This window comes from Lytechinus pictus, chromosome 19 (genome assembly GCF_037042905.1).
Source record: "Lytechinus pictus isolate F3 Inbred chromosome 19, Lp3.0, whole genome shotgun sequence".
In the NCBI taxonomy this organism is placed as follows: domain Eukaryota; kingdom Metazoa; phylum Echinodermata; class Echinoidea; order Temnopleuroida; family Toxopneustidae; genus Lytechinus; species Lytechinus pictus.
The window spans coordinates 10,968,357-10,995,706 of NC_087263.1; the positions used below are offsets into that span (position 1 = coordinate 10,968,357).

The 27,350-nt window shown below is 37.4% G+C and overlaps 1 protein-coding gene across 1 annotated transcript; it reads right to left on the bottom strand.

The window, feature by feature from the left end:
* Window positions 1-127: 127 nt before the first annotated feature.
* LOC129282382 (uncharacterized) lies at window positions 128-27,269 on the bottom strand. Its single transcript, XM_064113825.1, has 19 exons — window positions 26,682-27,269; window positions 22,285-22,539; window positions 21,275-21,470; window positions 16,409-16,480; window positions 14,316-14,352; window positions 13,365-13,517; window positions 12,279-12,351; window positions 11,185-11,319; window positions 10,456-10,517; window positions 9,764-9,938; window positions 8,601-8,756; window positions 7,604-7,774; window positions 6,804-6,980; window positions 5,966-6,040; window positions 5,227-5,382; window positions 4,689-4,790; window positions 3,798-3,926; window positions 3,023-3,176; window positions 128-2,347 (listed from the first exon to the last, which is right to left on the bottom strand). The coding sequence occupies exons 1-19, from the start codon at window positions 26,860-26,862 to the stop codon at window positions 2,281-2,283; spliced, it is 2,526 nt and encodes an 841-aa protein (XP_063969895.1). The 5' UTR covers window positions 26,863-27,269; the 3' UTR covers window positions 128-2,280.
* Window positions 27,270-27,350: the final 81 nt, after the last annotated feature.

Sequence of the window (27,350 nt, forward strand, 5' to 3'; positions counted from 1 at the left end):
GTAACTCTTTGTAAGACGAGGCCATGAACATACATAACACAAGGAAGAGTATGGGAGAGAGCGGGAGAAAGAGCGACGAAGGAAGAGAGTAGAGAGGGAGGGGGGGGGAGTGAAAAGTGGATAAGTCTAAGGGGCTCTGTACGCATTTGGCTATGGAAGATAAAGGCATATCATGCTATATAAGGAAGATATGAACATACATAACAGAAAGACTATGGGAGAGAGAGAGAGGGAAAAAGAGAGACGAAGGAAGAGAGTAGAGGGGAGGGGGTTCGGGGGGGGGGGGGGAGAGAAAGTGGAAGAGTCTAAAGGGTTCTGTAGGCCTATGGCCATGGAAGATAGAGGCACATCAAGCTATCTAAGGGAGATATGAACCTATAGATTGGCATCATACTTTGAGGGGGGTGGAGAGGGATGAGGGTCGAAGCCTATATTAGGCTCTGTATGTTTATACAAAATAAAATAATTTAGTGCTGTCATAAGTTAGATGTGTGTTTGTGTGTAAGTTTGTGCGTTGCGTTTTGTTTGCGTTTGAATAAACCTGGGCGTGTATGTTCTGGGGACATCTCCATACATTTTACCCATCCAGCGGAACTTCCTGCAAATGTGAATATCCCCGATCCTGATAACGGTACCAATGGACTCCTCATCTCATTCCGAACGGTTTTGTATCATTAATGCCCTATTTCCAAAACGTTCCCGCTAGGCAAAATCACATCAAGCTGTGTGTGTACGGGGTTGGAAGCTTCCTCGGAAATCGAACTTATGATATGTCCGAAAATAATCCTGTTTAGTGGATTAAATCCAATCCTTTGATGTACCAGACCACAAACACACGTCCCCACTTTGGCGGTTAATGATAGTGCGTCCCCGATTGTCAATTACAAGATGGTGTGTGTATGCGCGCGTGAGGTTGTGCGTGTGTGTGAGATAGACAGGGAAGAATATGGTAATTTGCAATAGCAAATGTGTTACCATAATCTTCTCTTAACTTTATTGTTTTATACGAATGGAAAGGAATGTAATATTTGTAATAAAATGCTGAGTGAGAATTGAAATCGCACTTAGAATGTTGTGCAGTATCATATAACAGTTTGTTTCACTTCACTTTACTCGTATTTGCAACATAAAATGCATATATTATTCAAACAAAACAATGTACAGTGATAATATAGAGATACAATCAATCAAATGTGTATTATAAATAAATGTTCAAAATAGATATGAACCGAACTAATACAAAATGCACACAATACAACATTCTTTAAGACGAGGATGCTAAAATTTGAGCTTTTACATTGCATTTGTCCCTTACATGTAACAAACATAAAGAAATCGTTATTACATCGTAGACCTAATTTATACAATATATAAGAACATATCATATTCCTCATAAAAATAATATACATATTAACATTAAAATTGAAGTACAAATAATTTCAAAGATAATCATAATTTATAGTGAATGTATTGACATGACATCTAAATAGATCAAGAGAGATAGAAAGAGAGGAGGGAGTAGACAAGAAATTACCACATTCTCAAGTAGCAAATGAAATTTATTTGGCCCTCGAGTAAGATGGTCGCAATTTTTTTCACAAAATACTTCGTCAAGTTGTAAAAATTCGAAAGTTACAAATTATGCATTTTTTTAAACAATCGCGTGTATACGTAGTTTATGATATTTGTACAAAGTTACAAATAGTATATAACTTTCTACGAATATCTTAGAACAATCACACGTTCACGATCGGACCTCTACTACAAGCCCTAGTTCAGAGTAGACAGGCCAGTTCCCGTGGAACGACTTTTTTTTACAGACGGGTGCTAACTTAAATTTGACAAGCAGAAAAAAAAGGTTTCACTACAAAATGAACATCATTTTTGGTCACGAGAAATGTTACAAGCAAAAAAAAAAGGGAAAGAAACAAGTTTACTACAGAAATGAAGGTTATTTTTATTATACTTTTCCATTTTTGCAAACCTCTACATAATTTCAGAGGTTGCTTGCCTATGGAGAATAACACACGCGGCACTAAAATATTGGGAGTGCTTTTCACTCAAATGTGCATTGACGCCACATTTTTGCTAACTTCTGGTACTATTCGCCCAGTTGTCTGTACTTAATATATTGCATTGAAAAGTACAAGATATCCCCGCACCCCCGATTCTCAGGGCCATGAATACAGGCCATCGGCTTTGAGAAAGGGCACAGAGCCAACATTGATCATTGAAGACTGCTAGCTTTCACTGCTGGTATTCGTCATCATGCAGAATCATTCACACTGCTGCATCATCCTTCTTCTTCTTTTGTCTTTTCCGCTTTTTCTGGAACTTGGTGAAAACTCTGACATCAAATAATTAAAAAAAAAAAATACAAGTAAAACACTATGTGAATCATAAAACCAAATTATTAAAGTTTTGAGAATCGTGAAAGCTAAACCCGGCAAATAACGCAATAACATTAAAGTTAATATACATGGTAAGTTTGAATAACTTTCTGGCTTTTTTTTCCATTATTATCTTATCAAATTTGGAATTCAGGGAAGCGTTTAATGAAAGGACCTGTCGTCGTTTACCCGACAGTTACCATGGTTACCCGGCTCCACAGCCAATCATATTAAAGGAAAGTTATCAGATTTGACGAGTTGTTGGACAACTGTTGATGAAATGCTCCACAGAAAACCTTGTCGCTGTGAGAAAAAAAAAAACCTTTAGATCTTTATATACAGCGGTGCTAAAAGGTTAGTGAACCCAACCAGTAAATGCACTCCTTCATGCCGAGTGTTGGACCCTAGAATAGACACCAATGCTACAATGTCCAGGCGAGCCCAGAGAAACAAACTACATGTATATAAAATGTAATATTCTATCACCCGACTTCAAATCAAATATCGAAAAGATTACAGAATTTGAACACTTTTTGGATATGATCATTTTCTGGTAGGTTCAGTTACTTCTAGCACCAAATGTAAAACTACAAACACATCGAACGTAGTAGTTTTCGTCAAAGGCAACTTACATCTTTCCCATGTAGCCAATTGCCCCAAGGGCTGCTATCGATCCCACCCCGAGAGCACTGCTTTCACCAGCGGCTGCACCTCTTTCCCTCGCCATGTTCTGTGGCGCCTGCATCGGTGGTCCCCACTGCGCACCTCCCTGTGCCCATGGAGGTACTATATAGAGCATCGAGAGACACAAGACACATGGCAAATAGATAGTCCATTCAAGTTCCAAATGAAAGCGGCACATCTCCGTATGCCAATAGACTGCGAGTACCCTCAACCCTATGCAAATATTACTCACATCGTTTATTACTTAATTACCTCATAATGCTCAAATTCCTTAAATGGTTCATTTGTATACTATACTAACAATTAAATGACAAAACAAATGCAGATCAAAAGGGTTTTTTATTCAACAGCTACTGGTGTTTAGAAATGCTCGACACCCATCGAAGTCTGTTCCAGCAGCTGGTTTATTTCAGGTTCGGTGTCGTGACAAGAAAAAAAAAATGGGTCGGGCACTTAACACCAGCACCATTTCAAGTTCGGTGCTGTATTCGGTGTAAGATAGATAAAACACCAACACCAGCTTGGCTTTAAGTTCGATAATGTGACCGGTGTAATATTCGGGCGAAGACTAATAAATCCCTATTTCAAGATAAAGTCGGTCAAACACTACACCAACCCTGCGCGTTACAGAACCTGTCAACAACAAACTTGAAACTACTGGCTATGCAATAAAAAGAACAGTAAAAAAATGAAATAAATAGTATTAAAAAAAAGTGAATTCACCTGCGTCCTTTTGCTCTTCTTTAGGCTTCTCCTTTTCTTCTTGTTTTTCTTCCTCTTGTAATTCGCCACATCCATCTGCTTCACAAGGTACCGATTGAGAAGACTTGCCAGGACATGCCTCACGGAACTCTGATAAAGAATGTAAAACATGTAAAAGATGAAAATTATTAACTGGGGATCAATGCGAGTGCCGACTGTAACTAAAGGCATATTAAAAGAAAGACGAACCGACTTAGTCATCCTTAAGTCACGCCTAAAAACCCGTCTCCAAACCGACTGTCTGTCATTGGCAATAGTTAATAGATTTTTGTTGGCCTGGGATCATTTTGCAGGTGTCACCTTATGGCGCAGTTTTCGCAGCGGTCGAAATGTGTGCATGGACCGCATCACTGATGCAGCCACTACGCAGACTCTATATGGAACGTTGGGAATCTATTGAAGAAGCCCTTCATCACAAAGCAGCCTTTGTCGAAAATCAGTGAATGAAAACAGCAATGTCGTCCTGGACAAATGACAGATTTTCAATTTTCGTCAGCTCATGATTTCACGACGATCTGCTGTCTCAGTTCACCAATTTTCGACAATGAACTCTAAGCCTTTCACTGTGATTTGACAAGCACTTAAAAGTTTCAATAGATTTTAAACGTTCCTGAAAGCGTCTGCTTTGTGGTTGAGAAAACTCGGTTATTGGATCTCTATACTACTCAAGAGTAAAGACTGAAGAACATGAGATCCTTGTAAATAAAAGAGGTCAGGTAGTTTATCAAGACATTCGTGGTTCATACTCATATCCAGTGCTTAAACCTATTAGTGTTTTTATTTTCTACCTCCCTCTCTCTCTTTTACTTTACGTCCCTTTTATGGAAAATGAGAAATGTATACTTGAGCTACCTTCATCAGTGATGCTGTAAGGGCATTCACGATATCTGTAGCAGAAATCGACGTCTTCTTCGCATTTCGTCCAGTAAGTCCACGATCCCCATGGAAGAAACCCTGATAGAAAAAGGAAAAAAGTGGCAATATGCATAATTACCATAAAAACAAGAAAGGTATATATCAGAGGGTATTTTTCAAAGAAAGACATTGATTGGTCGTATAAATATCCCTAAACATCCACGATAAGTTATTGTAAAATAAACCATCAATTCAGTGATGCAATGTTCATCCTCGAAAGCGTCATAATAATAAAAAATGTATTTAGCATGAGAGCTGCAGACAATAATATCATCCAATAAAGTCTAATTTCGAAATGAAATATGCTATAAATAGCTCATTTGCAATTACAGTTTAAAGCTTACTGAGATCATTCCATTTGAAAACTTCTTATTAAACTGTACATGTGTTATCATAACAAGTCTTTAGGAAACATGACATAGTGGTTCATTAAAAGCATTCGCATAAACCATGTAAACCATGATCTTCCTTTGACCTGCTTCTTTGTCACAGTGTTTCAAGTTGCAATCCTCGATTTCCTCTGAACTTCCTACACAAGCACCGATGCTGCTGAGACAAACCCGATTCCTCGACCGGAAACCGACATCGCATGTCGTTGAACAGTCGGCCCAGGAATTCCATGCGCCCCAATCTGAGATCACCAAACAAAACAAATTTACAAAAATAAAATAATAATGTTTCAAAATGATGTCCGCTACCAAATGGCATTGGTTTTTAAAACAAAGAATGACATGAAATCATAGAAAGCTGATGATAAAGCTCTTTGATTGGTACAAATTCAAGAATTCAAGATGCTGGAGGGGGGGGGGGGGGGGGGGGCTACACAAGTGCCACTTTGTTTGTACTGTAAAGTATTTGCATGATATCAATTGTTTAAAGTTTTGGAATATATTTGACTGTAACTAAAACTTCTTCATTTATGGTCAGTTCAACTGTTCGAACTTAAAACGGAATGAATAGCAATTTCCCTGATTTACAGATAAAATGTGTCTAACAGTTTAAATATATTTAAGCGAACGTTTATGGTAACATCTATGGTCTTATTTCAATTCGATTATCAATTTCAATTTAGTCAACTATCAGATACCAAGAAATATTACATAATTCATGAATCATAACAAACAAAAAATGGACGAGCTGCATTTGAAAGCCGTAGCTTGGCGGCAGGGGCTATGAACACATTCCGCCCCTTCTCAAGAAGAAGAAATACATACCTCCTGCAGCATTGTCCGTCTGGCTGACAATGGTCCGTGCTAAACTGTTTATATTTACCCTTAGCCATCGTTTATCTGTAATTATAATTATAGTAAAATTCAGCTGCATTACATCAATTATTTCTTATTTCTGTATGATTGTCATATTTTTCAATGATTTTAGTTTTACATTTAGACGATATACAGAACAACGAAAAAATGAAATTAAAGGGGAAGATGTACCTGAATGCTGTTTTTTACTGCAGGAATCCGCACGCGGCTCCTTTTCAAGCCCCTTTCACAGTTAGTTTGCGAACATGCGCAACCGTTTGGTCCCAAGCCAGGCTGCCACTAGTCTGCTATGCAGACTCTGAATGGCTCGTGAGGTGGGATCTCAGCGCGCAAAGCGCTGCTGCTGCTGGTTTGCAAAGCAAACCAGCCTGAAAGGGCGAGCGAATCGCGCCACATCTGCAGCCACAGTAGACCTAGTCTGCTATGCAGACTCCTTGAATCAGCTGTGGTACACACACTGCAGATGTGGGTCTACATTTGTAGACTAGCATGAATCGCTATATCTATCTCACAAGATAGCACAAAGGCATTCGCAAATGCTTGTTAGGAGGCTCTTTATCAACAATAGTCGTCTTTAGTGATATGGCCTATTCAAAATTCTCATGGCATTAGAAAAATTAGTTTGCTTATATCTTTGAGAAAAAAATGTTCTGTAAATAAGCAATTGACACACAAAACATCTTCAATTATAGCATGCGAGCGGGACACTGAGAAGGAAAAGTTGCATGGTATAGTTCCAATTAATTAAGAGCGTGAAAATTTTTTATCAAAGCGAACAATGTGATACCTGATTTTGAGCAGCTCATGATGTTACAGTCTGCGTAAACGATGGCCCTTCCCTCGCACGACTTGCCGAAAGCTTCCGGGTCATCAGAATCGTATTCACAGTTTCGCGCCTGGATGTAGTGTCCTCCGCCACAGTTATAGGAGCAGTCGGTAACCTTTATCCATTCGCCCCATACACCTATAGCGAGGAGAAATGGGACAAAGTTTCATATCGTTTCATATATAGTTTAAATAACCCATATGCCCGTATTCTGAACTCGGGTTGAACTAAGACCGTGGTCTCACTCTGGACTAAAATTATGGGAAGACTTCAGATTACGGGCAACAGAGTCACAATAAAAGTATTACAAGAACTATTTATTTTTATAGCGTTTCCTAAGGTAGGAGCAGATGTAAAAATAATTAATTAGAAATAATTTATTTTTTTTAGGCATTCTGGAGGCTAATCATCACTGACTTATCTCTCTTTTTATTTTCTGGTGTTTTTTTTTTTATTTTCTCTTAAAACCAGAGCCCTGTTTCACAAAAGTTACTATCATGGTAACTTTGCCATCCAATAGTAACTACCATGGCAACGAAACTAAACAGACAATCAAAAGTATTCCATGCAAGTTACCATTGTTTGGCGAATTACCATATAAATAGTTAATGTTATGGCGGAGCCTGGAAGTAAATACTAACCGATTAAATCGATTCCAAGAAACCAATATTATTGATTATCACCTCAATTGATTTGAGATGCTAGTGACCCCCTTGCCCCCCCCCCCCCCCCCATGCGATAAGCTGGCAATCTGTTCTTACCGTCGACTTTGCAAACGGGTCCGTTGCAGACGGCATGCTCTTCATCGGTTCCGGGCCCGCAGAAGACCGCGTCTTTATGGTCACAGTCCCGCTTCCGTATTCGGGTACCATCATAGCCGCAAGATACGGAGCACTTGCTCCAAGGTTGCCACATCGTCCACGAAGGCATCGCTGAGGTCGGTGATGATGTGGCACAGTGACCAATCGACGGTGGTCATTGACCATGCACAGAGCGTGAAAAGAACATATTCATATTCTGACTTTGCTTCAACTCCATATTCAGCAGTTCAGAGCATTCAAAATATTGCCAGACACGTTCCTTTTTGGCTGACACAAAAAGCGCATCGTCCTAGACGTTACTTTTTATACTGTATCTTAAAACATGTTAAAATGTTACTATCAATGTCAAGCAATGGCAATTTTATATGGGAAAGACGTATTCTTTTTTATCCCTCTTATTTTTGCTACCTGCGACTTTTAAAAATTGTGATTATCTTTTGACTTATGTACACTGTTGCATCCCCCTTCTTCTCTTGCGCACAGGCCGTTTAAGGAAATTTCCTCCGAGATACTCAATACTTTATCAAACTCGAATGTAGCACAGTGTGGATAGATATCTTTATAAAGAGGTAGATTGTGATCATACATGATGACAACCCCATTCAATTTAGGGTATACTTCATCCAAAAATCTTTTTAACGGAGTGTTCCTAGACATGCTAGATAAGGTTAAGGCATAGGCGGCGGAAGCGGGGGGGGGGGCGGGAGGACGTGTCCCCCCTAAATTTGAAATGGGGGACGATCCCCCCTAAATTTTTTGATGACTTTTTTTTTTTTGTCAAAATATTTTGGTTATCCCTCCCTAAAATTGATAACCTTTTTTTTTTTTTTTTTTTTTTTTTTTTTTTTTGGGGGGGGGCTTGTAAAATTTTATTAATAATCCCCCCCCTAAATTTTTTGGCTTCTGCCGCCAATGGGTTAAGGTACAGTACACTTACGTTCATTACACGTGTCCCCTCGCCATTCTTCAGTGCATATGCAGGTTGCTTCGCGCTGTGACTTGGAAGCCTGGCATTCTCCACCGTTCAAACACACCACGTTGTCGCAAACCTGGTTCTTTCGCTTGCAGTCTCGGCCTTCCTGGGCAGGGTCATCTGAAATAAAAATAGGTAGAGAGGTGTCAATTGCCATCACACATGACACAATCGGTTATTAGTGTTTATAATGTAAACATGAAATGTGGACAGTGTTTATACAAAAATAGAAAGGAATATTGAAATCACGTGGCAGAATTTACTCCCCTTTCTAAAAATCATAATTTATCAACTCTAAAAATGTGGAGCAAAATAAAGTGGCAGGAATGTTTTCTATAAACGTAATTATTTTTTGAAAATAATTTAATTTAATATATGTGAATGATGTTTATTCTGAATAAACATTTATTCTTTTACAAAAAGATTGTCGAAGAGTGCAGTTCCCTCCGAGAAGGAAAAACAGTGGCGTATTTGGACAGGTCGATCTAGCGAGGTGATTATACAGGCTCCCTTTAGCACCAGCGATGCCCTTTATCGTGTAATTAATTTTATTTTCCCAAACACCCTTTTTTATATTCGTTGATGTGCCAAGATCATGAAAGGTATGACCGGCTGGTAATGTACTTGGTCATCGCTGAAGGTAAACATTATAGGCCCTAGCACGCTTCCCTGAGGTACAACATTTTATTTTTGAATACCTTCTTTTTCACCCCTATATCTTCTACTGTTCTAACTGTTTCATTGCAATTTTGAATTCACTTTAAAGTTCACCTAGTTCTATGCATGAACCCAAAATCTATTTCCTCGTTTTAATTTCCATTATAAAACCATAAAAGCATTAAATGAATAACCAGCATGACCAATAATCAGTCATGTTTCTTTGTATAAATGATGATTTTCCTTGATAGATTACATGTTATCAACATCCCATAAAAGTGATACACTAAAATTGGACAAAGAAAAGAGTCCTTAAGGCGGGGAAAATATTGAAAAGAGCGGTGTTAAAATTATAGCACATAACACTAAAGTCCCCAAGATTTCTGATTGGATGAGCCAAAAGTTGTAATTCATTTCTCAAGTTGCATTTTGATTGCAACTCTCTTTCTGCGACAGGGGCCATGTCTCACCTCCCCATCCTTCCATGCACTTGCACGTCCATGTCCTCTGTCCTGCGTGCGCCGTACAGATTCCGTACTGACCGCAAGGGTTGTCGTAATCGACGCAAGCGTCGTAGGGCTTCTCGCAACGGGGTCCCATCCACATCCGGTTGCAAACGCATTCGTGTTTGTACCCTTCTTTCTCCTGTTCTCGCGACATGATAGTTTTGAGACGTTATAAACAAAACAAAGGAGGATATCATTGGAAGTATGAGACAGCAATTTTCGGTTAATGTTAACTGATTGTTTTCTTTGGGTTCATTAATAATAAGAAAAAAAAAACATGAAATGAGCAATTGTCTAGCGATTGCGTACAAACATGGACCTACTGCAACATGGTATCCATTGGGATTGACTTCATTGTCACCCTCACCCTTACCCCACCCCCCCTGAAATAATAATAATAATGACAAAAATGAATAAATATAAAGTATAACATGCACCGTATTATTTTGGCGTCAGCAATTAAACACACAATAAGTGTCAAAACAATCCCGGTAAAAAATAACGGTTCCAATAGGATCTTCTAAGGAATTATTCCTAAAAGTGTGATTATATGTGCTAGTATGATGCGAATGACAATAGACATGTCAGTCAGTGTCATTTGATTTATTCACCAAAAAAGTAATGCAATTATCCTTCGCCAAAAAAGTTAAACTTACCACACACTCAATCGTATTAGTCTTGGAACACTGTTCTTTCGCTGTTCCGCATACATTTAAATCTGTTCAATAAGGATAAGGATAATGACAATGTTTATTTTAATATGATAATGATTGTATTAATAACTGATGGTGGTGAGGAAATGATACCATTAGTCTCCACCCCCTTCGTCTTCACGCTAATACAATTACCATGACTACAACTACCATGACTACTACTGCTAGTGCTACTACTACTACTACTATTACTACTACTACTACTACTACTAGTACTGCTGCTGCTACTACTACTGCTACTACTACTGCTGCTGCTGCTGCCATTACTACTGCGACTATTTCTACTACTGCTATTACCATTGCTGATGCTACTACTAGTACTAATATTGCTACTACTACTACTACTACTACTACTACTACTACTACTACTACCAATACTACTACTACTACTATACTACTACTACTACTACTACTAATAATAATATTATTACTACAGCAATAACTATTACTACTACTACTACTACTACTACTACTACTACTACTACTACTACTACTACTACTACCTCAACTACGACCACTGCTACTACTAAGTGCTGATGCAACTACTACTACTACTACTACTGCTGCTGCTGCTGCTGCTACTGCTACTACTTCTACTACTGCTGGTGCTACTACTACTTCTACTACTGCTGGTGCTACTACTACTACTACTACTACTATACTACTACTTACCATCGCATTTTTTCGCCCTTGAATTATATGTCCAGCCAGGATTACAATGACACGTGTATGATTTTGAAACATCGGTTCCAGTCTCAGAACATCTACTCATGTGAGGGCCATTACATGGATTGCTAGAACAAGGCTCTAGAAGAAAATTTTGAAACCTGCTACATTATTCAAGAATTAAGATGGTTCTTGATAGTCTCGAAGAAATGTGAAGTGATTTCAGTGCAGAGTCTATCAAACTTCACTCGCTTAGACATTTCCTATTCATTGCCGTACACATTTTTTTTTTTTTTTACCAGGGGCCCATTTCATAAAGAATTAAAGTTGCTATAATAGCAAGTCTGGTGGATAGCAACTTTTACATTTGCATTTTTAAAAAGAAACTCGAAAGCAAAAGAGTGAAGAGATTTTTATTTCCCCGTCAATACTTTTTCACCCGACACAAGAGGGCTGTTCTGAATGCTTATGCGATACTCGAACATACGCATGGGCGTAATAAGCTGAACATTTTGAGGGGGCTCAATATGGCGTATCACATAAAATAAAAAGAGTTGGGAGCGAGCAAAAGATTTGACATTTTTATTACAAAATCCAACCAAGTGTGTGATAGATTTTGACATAATATTCAGAAAACAATATGTTTCATTCTTATCCCTTTCTTTTCTTTCCCTTTTTCCTTGGTCGTGAATTTTTTTATATTTATTTTTTATTTTTTTGGGGGGAGGGGCAAGAGCCCCCCCCCCCCCCCCCCCCCCGGCCAGCACCTCCATCTGTACGCCGGTGAACCTGCCTCCATTAATTCGATTGCAGGATCGCTGATCGATGGGTCAGAAATTACGCTATACCCTAGCGTTTCGTATCGCTATGAATATTACAAAGGCGCAGTCTGACTAAAATTTAATAGACCGTATTATATCGTCATTCAATAGACTTATTCGTGAAAAAGATGCGGCCATGGTATACTGCCCTCTGGCGTCGGGTACACAAGTACTGACGGTCGAAAAAAATCGCCGGCGGGAATCTGATTTGATTTGTGCTTCTTACACCAACACCCAACACCGACACGGCCAGGGACATATGATTATGGCATGGCTTACTTGGGCAGTTGTCCCTTTTGGCATGAGGATCATCAGTATTCCTTAAACAGTTGATGTAGGCCATAGTCGCACTCTGAAAAATAAGAATTTTTTTGTTGTTTATTTATGGTGATTTCTTAAAGGCAAACCAAATGTACATGTAAATGACTGGACCAGCCTTATGGGACATGAACAGACGGTCCTCGACCGTCTTTAAAAGAATTTATGACATTTTCGTGAACATTGGATCGGGTGGTTGAATCGTGGTCCTACTTCAATGAAAAGTTAATCCTGATGTCAGCTTGTTTTTTATAAGATTAAGAAATAATCATATGGAGTGTCGATTAAGTGTTTGGTAAACTCCAACAGAGCAACAGCGAGAAAGAAAGAGAGAGAGGGGATGGGGGAGGGGGAGCGCCCCATTTTTTTATCATAGGCAATTGATTAACTGATGGGGGAGGATGATTTCATTTTGATTTTTCAATGAAAACAAAAATATTGGCTCATCGGACACGACACGGATCACTTTTGTAATTGATCAGTTTTCTTTCAAATGTTATCCTTTCCCTATTTTCCTTTCAAGTCTTTATCACACAAAAAATGTTAAGGTAATAAAGCCTTGACGCCCTTTCCCCCACACCACTTACACATTCCAAGAATTGTTTCAAATTGAACAGGGGGGGGGGGGCTAGTTTTGTTTTGCCAGCCCATCTCTGGTGAAGTACATCAGTGGAATCGTTTATGAGACATCCATTTTTCTTGTAGTGTAAAATTGGAGAGATGTATGACGTAAAGCGGATAGAACACTTCATTTTAACTTAATTGTAACAATAGTTTCATTAAGCGCTGTGTAAGTCTATCTATTTATTTGTTTTTACTATTATTACTACTATTATTATCATCATTATCATTATTATATTATTATTGTTATTGTTTCCATTCTAACTTAATTGTTATAATATATTCATTAAGCGCTGTGTAAGTCTATTTATTTGTTTTTATTATTATTATTCCTACTTTTATTATCATCTTTATTGTTATCATTATTATTATTAATATTATTATTATTATCATTATCACCATCATCAACATTATTAATATTCTTACTGCGAACTCGTAGGTGAAGCCCTCATCGTGGTGATCTTTGTGGATCTCGTAGACCTCCTCCCATTTACACCACTTCCGCCATCGATTCTTTCCGAGGATGCCTTCGAATTTGCGTCCTTTCTTGTACACGCACATCTCCCAAACCTCTACGTACTGGGAGAAAACAGAGGAGCGCCTTTATTATAAATCACATATTCAGTTAGATTCGTGTTAATAATACTGAGTTTCGGCAAACACTACGCAGACACTTGTTGGAGCGTTGAGAATCTATTGTCAATAGCCCTCTATGAGAAAGCAGCACTTGTCGAAAATCGGTGAATCAAAACAGCAGTGTCGTCCAGTGCAGGCCGCACAGAAACGTTGTTAGCCTAACAGAGCGCCGAGGGGTAAGCCCAGTCACATCTTTCGGATTGTGAAGTCAAAGCATTTATGTCAAATACGGATTCTCATTCGGTGTCCAGTTTGGACCGGTAGTGGTCTTTAATTGGTCTTTTAACTTCTTATACCGATAGAAAAACCTCCCATTTAAACTCCAGAAAAAAAGATTGTTCAAATTAACCAACAATGTATTGGTGAATTGTCCGACTGACAAAAATAGTCAAACTCGTCCAATTACATATCATCGTAGATTTTGACCTTTTTACCGGTCGGACACCTCTTACCAACATGGGCCCCGTTTCATAAAGGAATTGCAACTGTTGTAACTTTGCCATCATGGCAACTACCATGGTAACCTTGATTTTGATTGGCTGCAAATCCCTGTTGCCATGGTCGTTGTCACAATGGCAAAGTTACAACAATTGCAACTCTTCATGAAACGGGCCCTGCAGATTGGTTTCCTTGGCCAATCCTTCATAAGGTATAATTTTGTTTTAACAAAAAATTAGGACTACTATCCTTCATATCAATATATGATTTATATCAAATGTTGATAAATTCAAGAATACCTACTGAAGGAAACCACTCTATTCTCTCTGGAAATCTGAATCTGTAAAATCAATCAATAAATAAAATAAACGAATGAATAGATTAATTTATAAGCAGATAAATACATGGATAAGGAATTATTAAAGAGGTGAATAAATAAATAAATAAATATATGAATAAATAAACAAATAAAACAAAGTGATTACCAGTGTAAAGCATGATGCTGAAAGTATCAGCCTAAAACTGTTATTTAAATCAAGGCCCCGTTTCATAAAACTGGTTGTAATTACCGTTAATAGCTACTGACATCCTTCAACCTTATTGGCTGATATTCAATTTGCCATATATACTTTGCATTTGTTATTATAACAAGTCTTCATGAAAAGGGATCCAGACTGGGGAACATTTCATGAAAACACTTGCGAATGTTGTATCAGACACAGTCTGTTGAATCCGACAGTTACCATGGCAACTGCGCCGTCTCCACTAATCGAAATAATAAAGGAAAGTTGTCAGATCTGGCAACTTATCAGACGAGAACTCTTGATGAAACCGTGCTGGAAAGAACACAGAGTTACATAGTGTGTTTACATAGTGGACTATGTGAAAATATTATTCACACTGTTCAAATACTAAAAGTATAAGATATGTTCACACTGCGGACACTTTGACCAGGGAAGTGTTATAACACTTCCCTGCTTTGACAGTGTGACAGTTCACAGAGTGTTCACATGGTCGACTATGCTGTGTGAATATGTGATTCACACTGTTTGAAATGCTCAAATTTAACAGTGTGAAGGTGATTTCACATTGTGTTCCACACTGTAAACTCACTGTGGCACACATTATGGGACACTGTCTTCTTTCCGGTAGGGAATGCTGTGTTAAGCAAAATTTCACTATTGGTGTTGACAGTCGGATGATGTACCGTGTTGATTTATCTTTTTTGAACCAACACCAGCACGGAAGATATAGAAAAACTACAGCAAACGTCATGATGTATCACTTTCATATTAATAATTACTATATACTCAACTGCGCATTACATTATTTTTTCCATTATTTCACCAGCTGCCTAGAGGCCCTTTGGCATGCGAGGAATTTCTTCCCACTGGGTATTCAACTCACCTGGTTTGAGTGCAGCACTATGTGGGTAAATTTCCTGCCGAAGGAAAACACGCCATGACTGGGAATTGAACCCACGTCCCTCAGATTGAAAGACGAGAGTCATGAACCACAAGACCACGACGCCCCCACGACCACGATGGGGACATTTTCTTACAATAGATGATGATCTAGTCGTAAAATACAATATATTCTCTTTTGGAGACACTTGGGGACTTACAGAAAGAATATTCTCATAAGAGTATCCAATATTTCAATACTAGGGCCCGTATTCTGAACTCGAGGTTGAATTACACCCTAGTTTAAAGTTGAGGTTTAACTATGGAGAGCCAATTGGAGCACAAATCCCTAACAGTACACATTCAATTTATTAACTCATATGACACCCAAATTGTTTATAACTGTCTGGGAGTGATAACTGAAGTATTTTCTTCGTTATGAAAGCAAAAGGAAACAAAATAGTAAACATAAGAAATATACAATATAAAAAGAATTTTTAACTGTTGGCTCCCCATAGTTTTAGCACAGATATAGACCGTGGTCTAAGTTAAACCGGATTTCAGAATACGAGCCTATAAGATAATTAATACTTCATATTAACATAAAGATTTACATACCATGGGCTACAAAATACACAACAAAATAGCGAAAATATCAAATAAATTGGAAAGGGGAGGACGAACTAAAGGGAAATTAAAAAAAAAAAAACGGATTTAGGCCTGTATTTCATAACACTTCTTCATTAAAGTTTATCCTAAATGTGAGCAATCACGAATTAGACACACAAAAAAGGAAACCAACACAGAATGTATAGCTTTGATATGAAGTATACTTCAGTTTACTATTCCTCATTCCTTAGAAAAATTATCGCTTTTGTATACCGATAAAATTTACATATAGAGGAGTTAGAAAGGTTGTCGTTGGTAAAATCAAATTAAATTCAAATTCTGGATAAACTATCGGACATACAAATTGGCCTATTGGAAACTTACCTGAAATTTTTAAATTTGTCTGTGTTTAAATCTTTTATTGGAATAGGCCCTTTATTGGGTTCATGTCTTGCTCTGTAGAAGATGAGAATAACATTACATAAATAATTATTCTTATCATATTATTGATTTTACTCGAATATACACATTTCTGTTTAAGTAAGGGAAAATATGTACTCATTAGAAGTGTTTAGTTTCTGTTAAATTTGTTTACATTTATTTATTAATTCATTATTACCATTATCATTATTATCATTGTTGTTGATGTTATTACTATTATTTGGGGTGGTGATAAATTTAAAATAGGCGTCTCAGGCTTATATGTTACTCATCGTTTTTTACTGTATCCTTTGAATTTTCCTCTTTCTCAAAAAAAAGGAGAGAAACTTTATTCCGCATTTAGAGTCAGAATTCATTCTTGCTCTTAATGTAGGTGATAATCAGGGGAGTGTTTCATCAACATTTTCATCCGACAAGTTGTCAGATCTGACATCTTTCTCTGATGTTGATTGGCTGAGAGGTACTGTTACTATGGTAACTGTCGGATAAAATGGGACTTGTCGGATAAAACGTCCGACAAGTCCTTTCATGAAACGCCCCCCTGTACTCAAATTTACGTAGATATTTTCAAACGAACATGTGCCTTAAAGGGATGGTCCGGGTTGAAAATATTCATAGCTTAATAAATAGAGTAGAATTCACTGAGCAAAATGCCGAATATTTTATCAAAATCGGATAACAAATAACAAAATTATTGTATTTTAAAGTTTAGCAATATTTTGTGAAAACAATCGTCATGAATATTCATTAGGTGGGCTGATGATGTCACATCTCCACTTGTTCTTTTGTATTTTATTATATGAAATTAGGTTTATTCAAATTTTCCCTCCAAGAACTAGAAAAATTGGATTGACAACTGATTTAGTGCATTAGACATTTATTGCTGCAACTTATTTCATTATAAGGGAAACATATTATTCACACAAGTATGAAATAATGAAAAAAAATATGATTTTATGTAAAAACATAAGAAAACGGAAAGTGGGGATGTGACATCATAAGCCTACCTAATGAATATTCATGACGACTGTTTTCACAAAATATTGCTAAACTTTAAACTTAAAGGAGAATAAAACCCTTGAAACTAGCTGAATCCATATCAAAGAGAAAAATCAAAGAAACATATTGTTGAAAGTTTGAGGAAGATTGAATGAATAATAAGAAAGTTATGAGCATTTGAATATTGAGATCACTAGTGCCATGTAGATCCTCCCATCGGCAATGCGACCAAGATCTGTGATATCACACACGTACAACTCCCTCATTACTTTAGTACTTATTTCACTTATATTCTCACTTTTATAGAGTCTATCACAAGGTTAGGTGTTTTCTTTATGAGATGACAAGTACAGAGGTTTCACAACATTATATCATTGATGAATCGTTTGTCATATGATTAGAATGAGCAAAAAGAGATGTTTTGGGGTATATTTTCAGTGTCCGAATGGGAGAGTTGTACGTGTGTGACATCACAGATCTTGGTCGCATTGCCAATGAGAGGATCTCCATAGCATTAGTGATCTCGACATTCAAATGCTCATAACTCTTTTATTGCTAGTCCTATTTTACTCAAAGTTTTGTTGATCTTATTCTTTGATTTTTCTGCTTTCACAAAAGCTAACTTGCTCCAAGAGTTTCATTCTCCTTTAAATAACTTTATTATCTGTTATCCGATTTTTATGAAATTTTCAGCATTTTGCTCAGTGACCTGTATTCTATGTATTAAGATATGAATATTTTCAGCTCGGACCATCCCTGTAATACTATTTACGAAATAATATCATCGCGTCCAAATTATTGACCTATATGAATTCTTTCATTGTTCAGGCCCTGTGATATTCCCTTTATTTCTTATGAATCTTACAATGTATGTTCCATAGTTAAATAACCGTGTTTAATTTATTGAGAATTGAAAATTGAAATTGCAAGCTTTGTTAAGATTTTAAACACTTGTTTATACTCTTTAAACTACTGTAAGGTTCATTAGTAAACAGCGTTGTATTAAAAGATAATTTAAACAACATTTTACTGTGTAGAAGAAATGGAACTATTAGATTTGGACATCACACATCATTTTCATTATGCTGAAAGTAAGACAGACCTATTTCAGTCCATAAAATTCTAAAAATAATTCACGATTAATCCCCGGAATACAACCTACCACTCACCCAATAAACTAACTAACCAGACAACTAACCAACTAGACAACCAACCAACCTACCAGCAAGCCAGCCAGACAACAAACCAACAATCCAGACAACCAAACAACCATCCAACCAACCATACAACCAACCAACCAACCAACCAACCAGCCAAACCACCAATCAATCAATCAATCAATCAATCAATCAATCAATCAATCAATCAATCAATCAATCAATCAATCAATCAATCAGTCAATGAATAAATAAATAAATAAATAAATCAACCAACCAAACAACCAGCCAACCAACCAACCAATCATACAACCAACCAACCACTGAACCAGCCAAACCACCAATCAATCAATCAATCAATCAATCAGTCAATGAATAAATAAATAAATAAATAAATCAACCAACCATCCAATCAACCAACCATCCAACTAACCAACCAGAAAACCAACCAACCACCCAACGAGACAACCAGTCAAACAACCAACCAACCAGAAAACCAACCAACCACCCAACCAGCAAGACAACAACCACCTACCCAGACAACGAACCAACCAACCAACCAACCATCCAATCAATCAGACAACCAACCTATACCACCAACCATCCAATCAGACAACCAACCACCAAACCAGACAGCCAACCAACCAACCAACCACCCATCAATTCAACGAACCAACCAACCAACCAATCAGAAAACCGTCTACCACCATCCATCCAACCAACCAACCTACCAAACAACCAATCAATCAGACAACCAACCTATACCACCAACCAGACAACCAACCAACCACCAAACCAGACAGCCAACCAACAACTAGCGTACCTACGGGGGGGGGGCAGGGGGGGGGGCACTCTGCCCCCCCCCCCCTGACGAGCCACAACCCATACAAAAGACATATACCTGCTCCCCCTGACGAGCTTAAAAGACCTTTTTTGCCCCCCCTGACGAGCTTGAAGACCTTTATTGCCCCCCCCCTGATGAGCTTGAAGACCAAACAACCAGCAAACCAACCAATCATACAACCAACCAACCACTGAACCAGCCAAACCACCAATCAATCAATCAATCAGTCAATGAATAAATAAATAAATAAATCAATCAACCAACCATCCAACTAACCAACCAGAAAACCAACCAACCACCCAACGAGACAACCAGTCAAACAACCAACCAACCAGAAAACCAACCAACCACCCAACCAGCAAGACAACAACCACCTACCCAGACAACGAACCAACCAACCAACCAACCATCCAATCAATCAGACAACCAACCTATACCACCAACCATCCAACCAACCACCAAACCAGACAGCCAACCAACCAACCAACCACCCATCAATTCAACGAACGAACCAACCAACCAATCAACAAGACAACCCGTCAAACAACCAACCAACAAGACAACAACCACCTACCCAGACAACGAACCAACCAACCATCCAATCAATCAATCAATCAGACAACCAACCTATACCACCAACCATCCAATCAGACAACCAACCACCAAACCAGACAGCCAACCAACCAACCAACCAACCACCCATCAATTCAACGAACCAACCAACCAACCATCCAATCAATCAGACAACCAACCTATACCACCAACCATCCAATCAGACAACCAACCACCAAACCAGACAGCCAACCAACCACCCATCAATTCAACGAACCAACCAACCAACCAATCAACAAGACAACCCGTCAAACAACCAACCAACAAGACAACAACCACCTACCCAGACAACGAACCAACCAACCAACCATCCAATCAATCAGACAACCAACCTATACCACCAACCATCCAATCAGACAACCAACCACCAAACCAGACAGCCAACCAACCAACCAACCACCCATCAATTCAACGAACCAACCAACCAACCAATCAGAAAACCGTCTACCACCATCCATCCAACCAACCAACCTACCAAACAACCAATCAATCAGACAACCAACCTATACCACCAACCAGACAACCAACCAACCAACCACCAAACCAGACAGCCAACCAACAACTAGCGTACCTACGGGGGGGGGGGGGGCAGGGGGGGCACTCTGCCCCCCTGACGAGCCACAACTCATACAAAAGACATATACCTGCCCCCCCTGACGAGCTTAAAAGACCTTTTTTGCCCCCCCTGACGAGCTTGAAGACCTTTTTTTTTTTTTTTTTTTTTTTTTTTTTTTTTTTTTTTTGCTTGTCAATTTTTTTGGCGGCCGATTTTGCCCCCCCTGTGAAAAATCCTAGGTACGCCACTGCAACCAACCAACCAACCACCCATCAATTCAACCAACCAACCAACCAACCAATCAGAAAACCGTCTACCACCATCCATCCAACCAACCAACCAACCAACCAACCTACCAAACAACCAACCAACCAATCAATCAGACAACCAACCAACCACCAAACCAGACAACCAACCAACCAACGATCAAACCAACCAATCAGACCACCAACCACCCGCGAATCAACCCTGTTGGAAAAAAAACAGTGTCACACAGTGTGATCACAGTATGATCACAATAATGCTCGAATGCAACAGTGTAAAGATATTTTCACAACGTGTTCCACACTGTGAACACACTGTGGCACAAACTGCGGGACACTGTGCTCTTTACAGTAGGGAAATATTAGGAGATCACTAACCTTCGCCGTTCGCGACCTATCCCCAAGAACGATGAGCTTACTTCTTTAGATATGAAGATATCTTCGGGGCGAAGCTTACGTGGTTTAATTCTGTGATATATATGTTTCTCTAGAGATGATATCATCTCTGTCGGTGGCGATCCCGCGCCAACATTCGAGTTATTAGTAAAACCTTCATCCTCTCCGTTATAGGCTCCTTTAATCGATATGAATTAAAGGGAAAATGTTTGCAATTAAAGACATTATATCATTTGTAAACCTTGCAAGTCACAGAGCTGATAATAATGAAAATAATAATAATAATAGAATAACAAATAAGAAAAATAATCCGGATTTTGAAAATAAAATACATGAAAAAAATAAACGTAAGTTATTACGAAGCCATGCTTCTAGTATAGGTTAATTTGAACTGAATAGAAGAACTGACTTTCTGAAAACTCTGACCGACTGGTAAGGGCTCACCTCCCCCCCCCCCCCCACAAAAAAAATGCAAACCAACAAAAACAAAGCAAAACACAAAAGAAATTACATAAAATGCAAGTAATGAACACAACATACAATTAAGTCAGACACTATAGAAAAATAGATAAATCGATAAATAAGTCGCTTAATCAATGAATCAGTTAACAAGCAATCGATCATAATTATTTACAGCCAGACATTCAATCAATCAGTCATTTAATCGACACAATGTTGAGGGATTCAGACTCGAACTCAGACTCGGATTCGAAGTCCCGGGCCCGGTTTCGGACTCGCATAGTTGGACTCGACTAACACACTCTCTATAAGCCAGCCAATCAGACAATATATCAGTAATTAATAAATCAGTCTTCCATTTAATAGACACGTTAATCAATCAATTAATCAGTCTGTCAATCAGTAAATAAGTCATTCAATCAATCAGTTCATTGACTTTCCAACCAAACAATGGATGAAGAAATTAATTAATAATTGAATGAAGTTTTCAATAAATAAATCAATCACGTCTGTAGTCCACTTTCTAAAATTACCTGTTGATATGAAGCCAGCAGACCTATTATCGATCTCCCCCGGATAAGTCGAATTTATGTAGTATGCATCCGAATCCACACTTGAGGGTGATATTTTCTGCCTATTGCGATGTGACTTGCTCCTATCGTCGGTATAGATTTCAGCTGGAACAGATGAAGTATTTTTATCACCATCCCCTATGTGATCATGAAGTCCAAGTTGAGCGCCAATCATTGAATTCCCATCGTCGATCACACTCCCAAAAGGCCCTGTACCTGTGTCGTGCGAAAAAAAAAAAATTCATCTGGGGCTAAGGGGTGTTGCTAGAAAATATTTGCAATCAATTGCAAATATTCTGTTGTAATTCTTCAGTCGATAGATCAACATAAGCTGCAGCAAATCGGATTACACTCCTCTTTTTTCAAGAAGTACATTGTCAATCATTCACGATAGTGCAATTAATTGCAAGACATAATTATGATTGATCTAGGGACCAAAAAAAGACTTCCAATAAATATTGATCGCAAGTTTCTTGCAACACCCCATTAATCATGTATATTCATTCAATCTAGGCCTGATCGGGTAATTCTAAATTAATGAAATAGTTGTGAATTGACCTAGATTGAAATAAATTCGATCGTGACAACTAGGGCTTCAAAATCTTTATATTTATTTCTTCAAAGTTGATATTTGTATTTGTATTTTGTTTAGAAAAGTAAAACATACAAAGTAAAACTTGTCAAGGGATATTAAAAAAAGGTTTAAAAAAGCGTAGGTCCTACAAGTTTGAATCCTAATAAAATGTCATTGCAATAACGTAGCATAAAGATAAAACAAAAATTTAACAAGAGAAAACTTTAAAAATTGTAAATAACCATCGAAAAGGGCAGACAACATTAAGGCCCTTTAGATTTATTTAACAATTTAAAATAATCAAAAAGTGACATGTGAGCAAAATAATAGAACATATATAAAATAGATAACATAATATGACAAAATATAATGAATTAATATGGGCAAATCTTTTTGAGTTATGGTTTCAGACAAAAATGTACATTATATGACAAAATTATTATGAATTAATTGTGAGGAATTGTTGATTGACCGCTATATGAGCTTTGACATTCGCTTAGTGACCTGAAATTCAATTCTTCATCCGTTTGCTGTATAATTAATAGCCATTATATGAAATTTTTATGAAACTGAGATTCATACTTTCGAAATTTCTTGAAATGAAAAAAAAATTCAACCTTGGTTTAATTTTTTTTTATTATTGATAGCACAACGTAGTCAAATTTCATTGGCCCAAAATGACCCCTGACCTTGACATTTGACCTACATCTTGTACATGATGATTAGTGATAGTTGATACCCACATGTCCAAGCTTCATGAACTAGGTCCATACACTTCCTCTTAAAGTTACGACATTTCAAAATCATAACCTTGCATGGTTAAAGGTCAAGTCCACCCCAGAAAAATGTTGATTTGAATAGAGAGAGGAAAATCAAACTAGCATAACGCTGAAAATTTCATCAAGATCTGATGTAAGAAAGTTATAACATTTTAAAGTTTCGCTTATTTTTCACAAAACAGTGATATGGAAAATTCAGTGTCATGCAAATGAGGCAGTCGATGATGTCCTTCACTCACTATTTCTTTTGTTTTTTATTGTTTGAATTATGCAATATTTCATTTTATACATAGGCCTATATGACAATAAGGACCAACTTGACTGAACCATATAGTATTGAACAATGATAATTCCACATGTTCAGGGAGGAATTATTCGTTGTTTCACTTGACAATGAGGAGAAAATTAGAATATTTCATATAATAAAATACAAAAGAAATAGTGAGTGGATGACGTCATCAGTCTCCTCATTTGCATACTAACCAGGATGTGCATATAACTGTTTTTTTAAATTAAGCAAAACTTTAAAATGTCATAACTTTCTTATTTTACATCAGATTTTAATGGAATGTTATGCTTGTTGAACTTTTCTCTTTTTATTCAAATCAACTGTTTGTTTGGGTGGAAATTTTCATTTTTATTATACCCCAACATGTTAAAAGTTCATTGACCTAAATTGAGCTTTGACCTGGATCACGTGACCTGCACTGTAAAAACGCTGTTTAAGATTTTATACAACGCTGTTTACTATATGAACCTTACAGTATTTGTTTAACCGTTTAAACAATCATGTTTAATTTATTGAAAATTAGATATTGAAAATTACACTTTGTTGCTTAAGATTTAAACACTTGTTTGAACTGTTTAAACAATTACTGTAAGGTTCATATATTAAACAGCGTTGTATAATAATTTGTTTACTGTGTGTAACTCGTGCAAGATGATCCGTCATACCTGATTATAGTCTAACCTTATGTCCACGTTTAATGGAAAAATGATAACATGTCTAAAATGTCCATAATAAGCTTCATAAGATATGAGGACATTAGGACTACAAAAACGTAACCTTAATTAACTCATTTCACTGTTTTGCTTTCAAAAGAGTTCAAAGCTTATAAACATTTTATTACCAAACAGCTAGGTTAGAGAGACATCCATCAAAAATAGCCTTTCGGTTTGGATTAAACATTTCTCTCTCTTTATTCATTCATTTCTCCATTAATATTGTTTATTTATTTGTTTATTAATTTATTAATTTATTTATGTCTTATTTGTCATTTGTTTTAAAAGTTTACAATAAAGCACCCTGGCCTAACATTGTTTTCGAATGTTGGTTGGTCAAAAATTATGGCGGAATAAGTTCGCCATATTTGCGAGGACATTCCATAGCATATGGTGGACATGGTTTACACCACCTGACCACTGCTACATTGTAGAATCATATTGTGATATTGCAAGGGTTTGTTATTAGGACTAGGAATGTAGGTAACATACTTTTGAACAAATATTTAATTCACATTATAATGCTAGTGCTCAACCATAGCAATATATAATGTATGTTATGTAATCTAGGTTCCAAAAATACAAAGCCCTGTTTATATAATTCCCATGAAAGGAATCATTCAAACGCTATTGGCCTTATATGCATATCCATTATCTCCTCATAAAGAACAGTGAATGCAAATTGAGTAGTGGTTGTGGCAAAGATAGTGTTCAAGAAGGAAGGCTTGCCAACATGCAGTTATAGGAATGTTCATAGTTGAATAAATATATTATGATGGCATGGATGGTGCACGGGAACCCGCATTTCGACTCGAGTTATGCAGTCATACATGGTATAGGTTAGTTGAAAACTAGGCTGAAAACGCAGCCTATATATATATCAATCAATCTTTGCTGAAATCATTTATTTATTAGCGCAGACATAATGAAGATGACATGTTTTTTTTGGAAGATTTAATAGCATGCAAAATGTAGGAAACATCAATTAAGTAAGTATATCGTTCACACACCTTTTATGGTGAAAAACAGGCCAAGAATGCATGATTTCTATATACATTATATTGAAAAGGGGGCTGAAACCACAGTCTATAATGTCATTTCAAATTACTGACACATTTTCTAAAAGCAGAGATATAGACAAAGAGAATGATATTATGCTTGACAGGAAATATATCCAAGTACACTAAAACAAAAAACAAAAAATTCTTAATCGATTTTCGACAATTTTTGAAGCAAGAAATCTCCCAAACTAATAATATGCAAAATTCATGACTAAATTTGCGTAAACAGTAATATTTGTTACTAACATTTTGCATGTTTCTTAAGCATTACTCGAACAATATATTTTGAAAGTTTCATAAAAAACAAACATTGTTTGCTTGAGATATTCTCCCTTGAATTCATGCTATGTGTAGCCTTGTGAAATAGGGCCATTTTGTAGTGACGTCATATATTACGTCATTTCGGCGGGAAGACCACGGATAATACGCGGCAGCCATGCATTTTTGTAAACTAATTCAGGGTCCATGCCATCCAGCTATGGAGTCGTTTGCTTGTCCGGCTTTCGGTCGAATAAGCCGGCCTGTATTTTGAGCCCCGTAAAAGTGGCGTCCGAGGCACGTGCCCCCTAGATACGCCACTGCTATCAAGACCCTAAAATGAGATCAAGGCCTATTTCTCAAAGGTTTCATTTGACATTGCTTTTTTTCATTTAATTTTGAAGAGTAGACATTTGTAAGAGTGCCAAAAATCATATAAAAATTTGAGCAAACTAAACATGAGTTGCCTAAGAAATTATTTTCGCTTGTTTAGTAAGGAATATAAAAATGATAATAGTTTCTTAGGCAAAGAATCTTACTGAAATAATTAATTATGGAGGTTCACGTCTGCCTATCCATTCATGCGATCAAGAATAAAAAAAATATGTGGATAGATGAAAATACATAAATAAGTCCACCGTATTTATCATACCGAACACTGATCATCAATTAATACTCTCCTACCTGTTGTGAAATCGAAATGATCCTTCTTGTATTTTCTGACAGGTGCCACCTCACTTGCTTCCGACGTTTTATGTGTGGTCTGTTGCTCTTGACCAGAAACCTGAAAGTATTCGTGTTGGCGCGAGGATAAAATCTCAATCAAAAATACTGTCACAAGTTGAAGAACACGAAAGACATCCATTGCTAAAAAGCGATAGATCGGCTAGATTTATTTCATCAATCTTGGTCGTGTGGATTTACTCCATGTGATTTCAACGCCGTGTAATGTGCGAGATTTGTTGTGCCAATCTAGACAAATAAATACGATAGGGCGTGTCGTCATGAATGGGAAAAATGCAATGAACTGAAAAGTGAAATAAAAACAACTCGGCCGGGTGGAAAAAAAGAAAGAAAATAAATACGAGCTCCTCCACAGTTCTTATAAGCCTACATGCGCCTCGCTGCCTGAAACGCAGCAAGCTTTAAAGCGCATTGCGCAATGAATGCGCTCTCAGCGCACTGTGAGCTGTGAATACAAAAAAAGATCGCGCATTTTTATGAAAATCCACCAGAATACGCGCTCAAAATAAAACTGGCGTTCTAGATCCTAAAATAGTTCCCCGCATGGAGCATGACGGAGGAAGCGATGACTGACGTCACCACCACGACTGAATTGCGTGTCATTTTCTC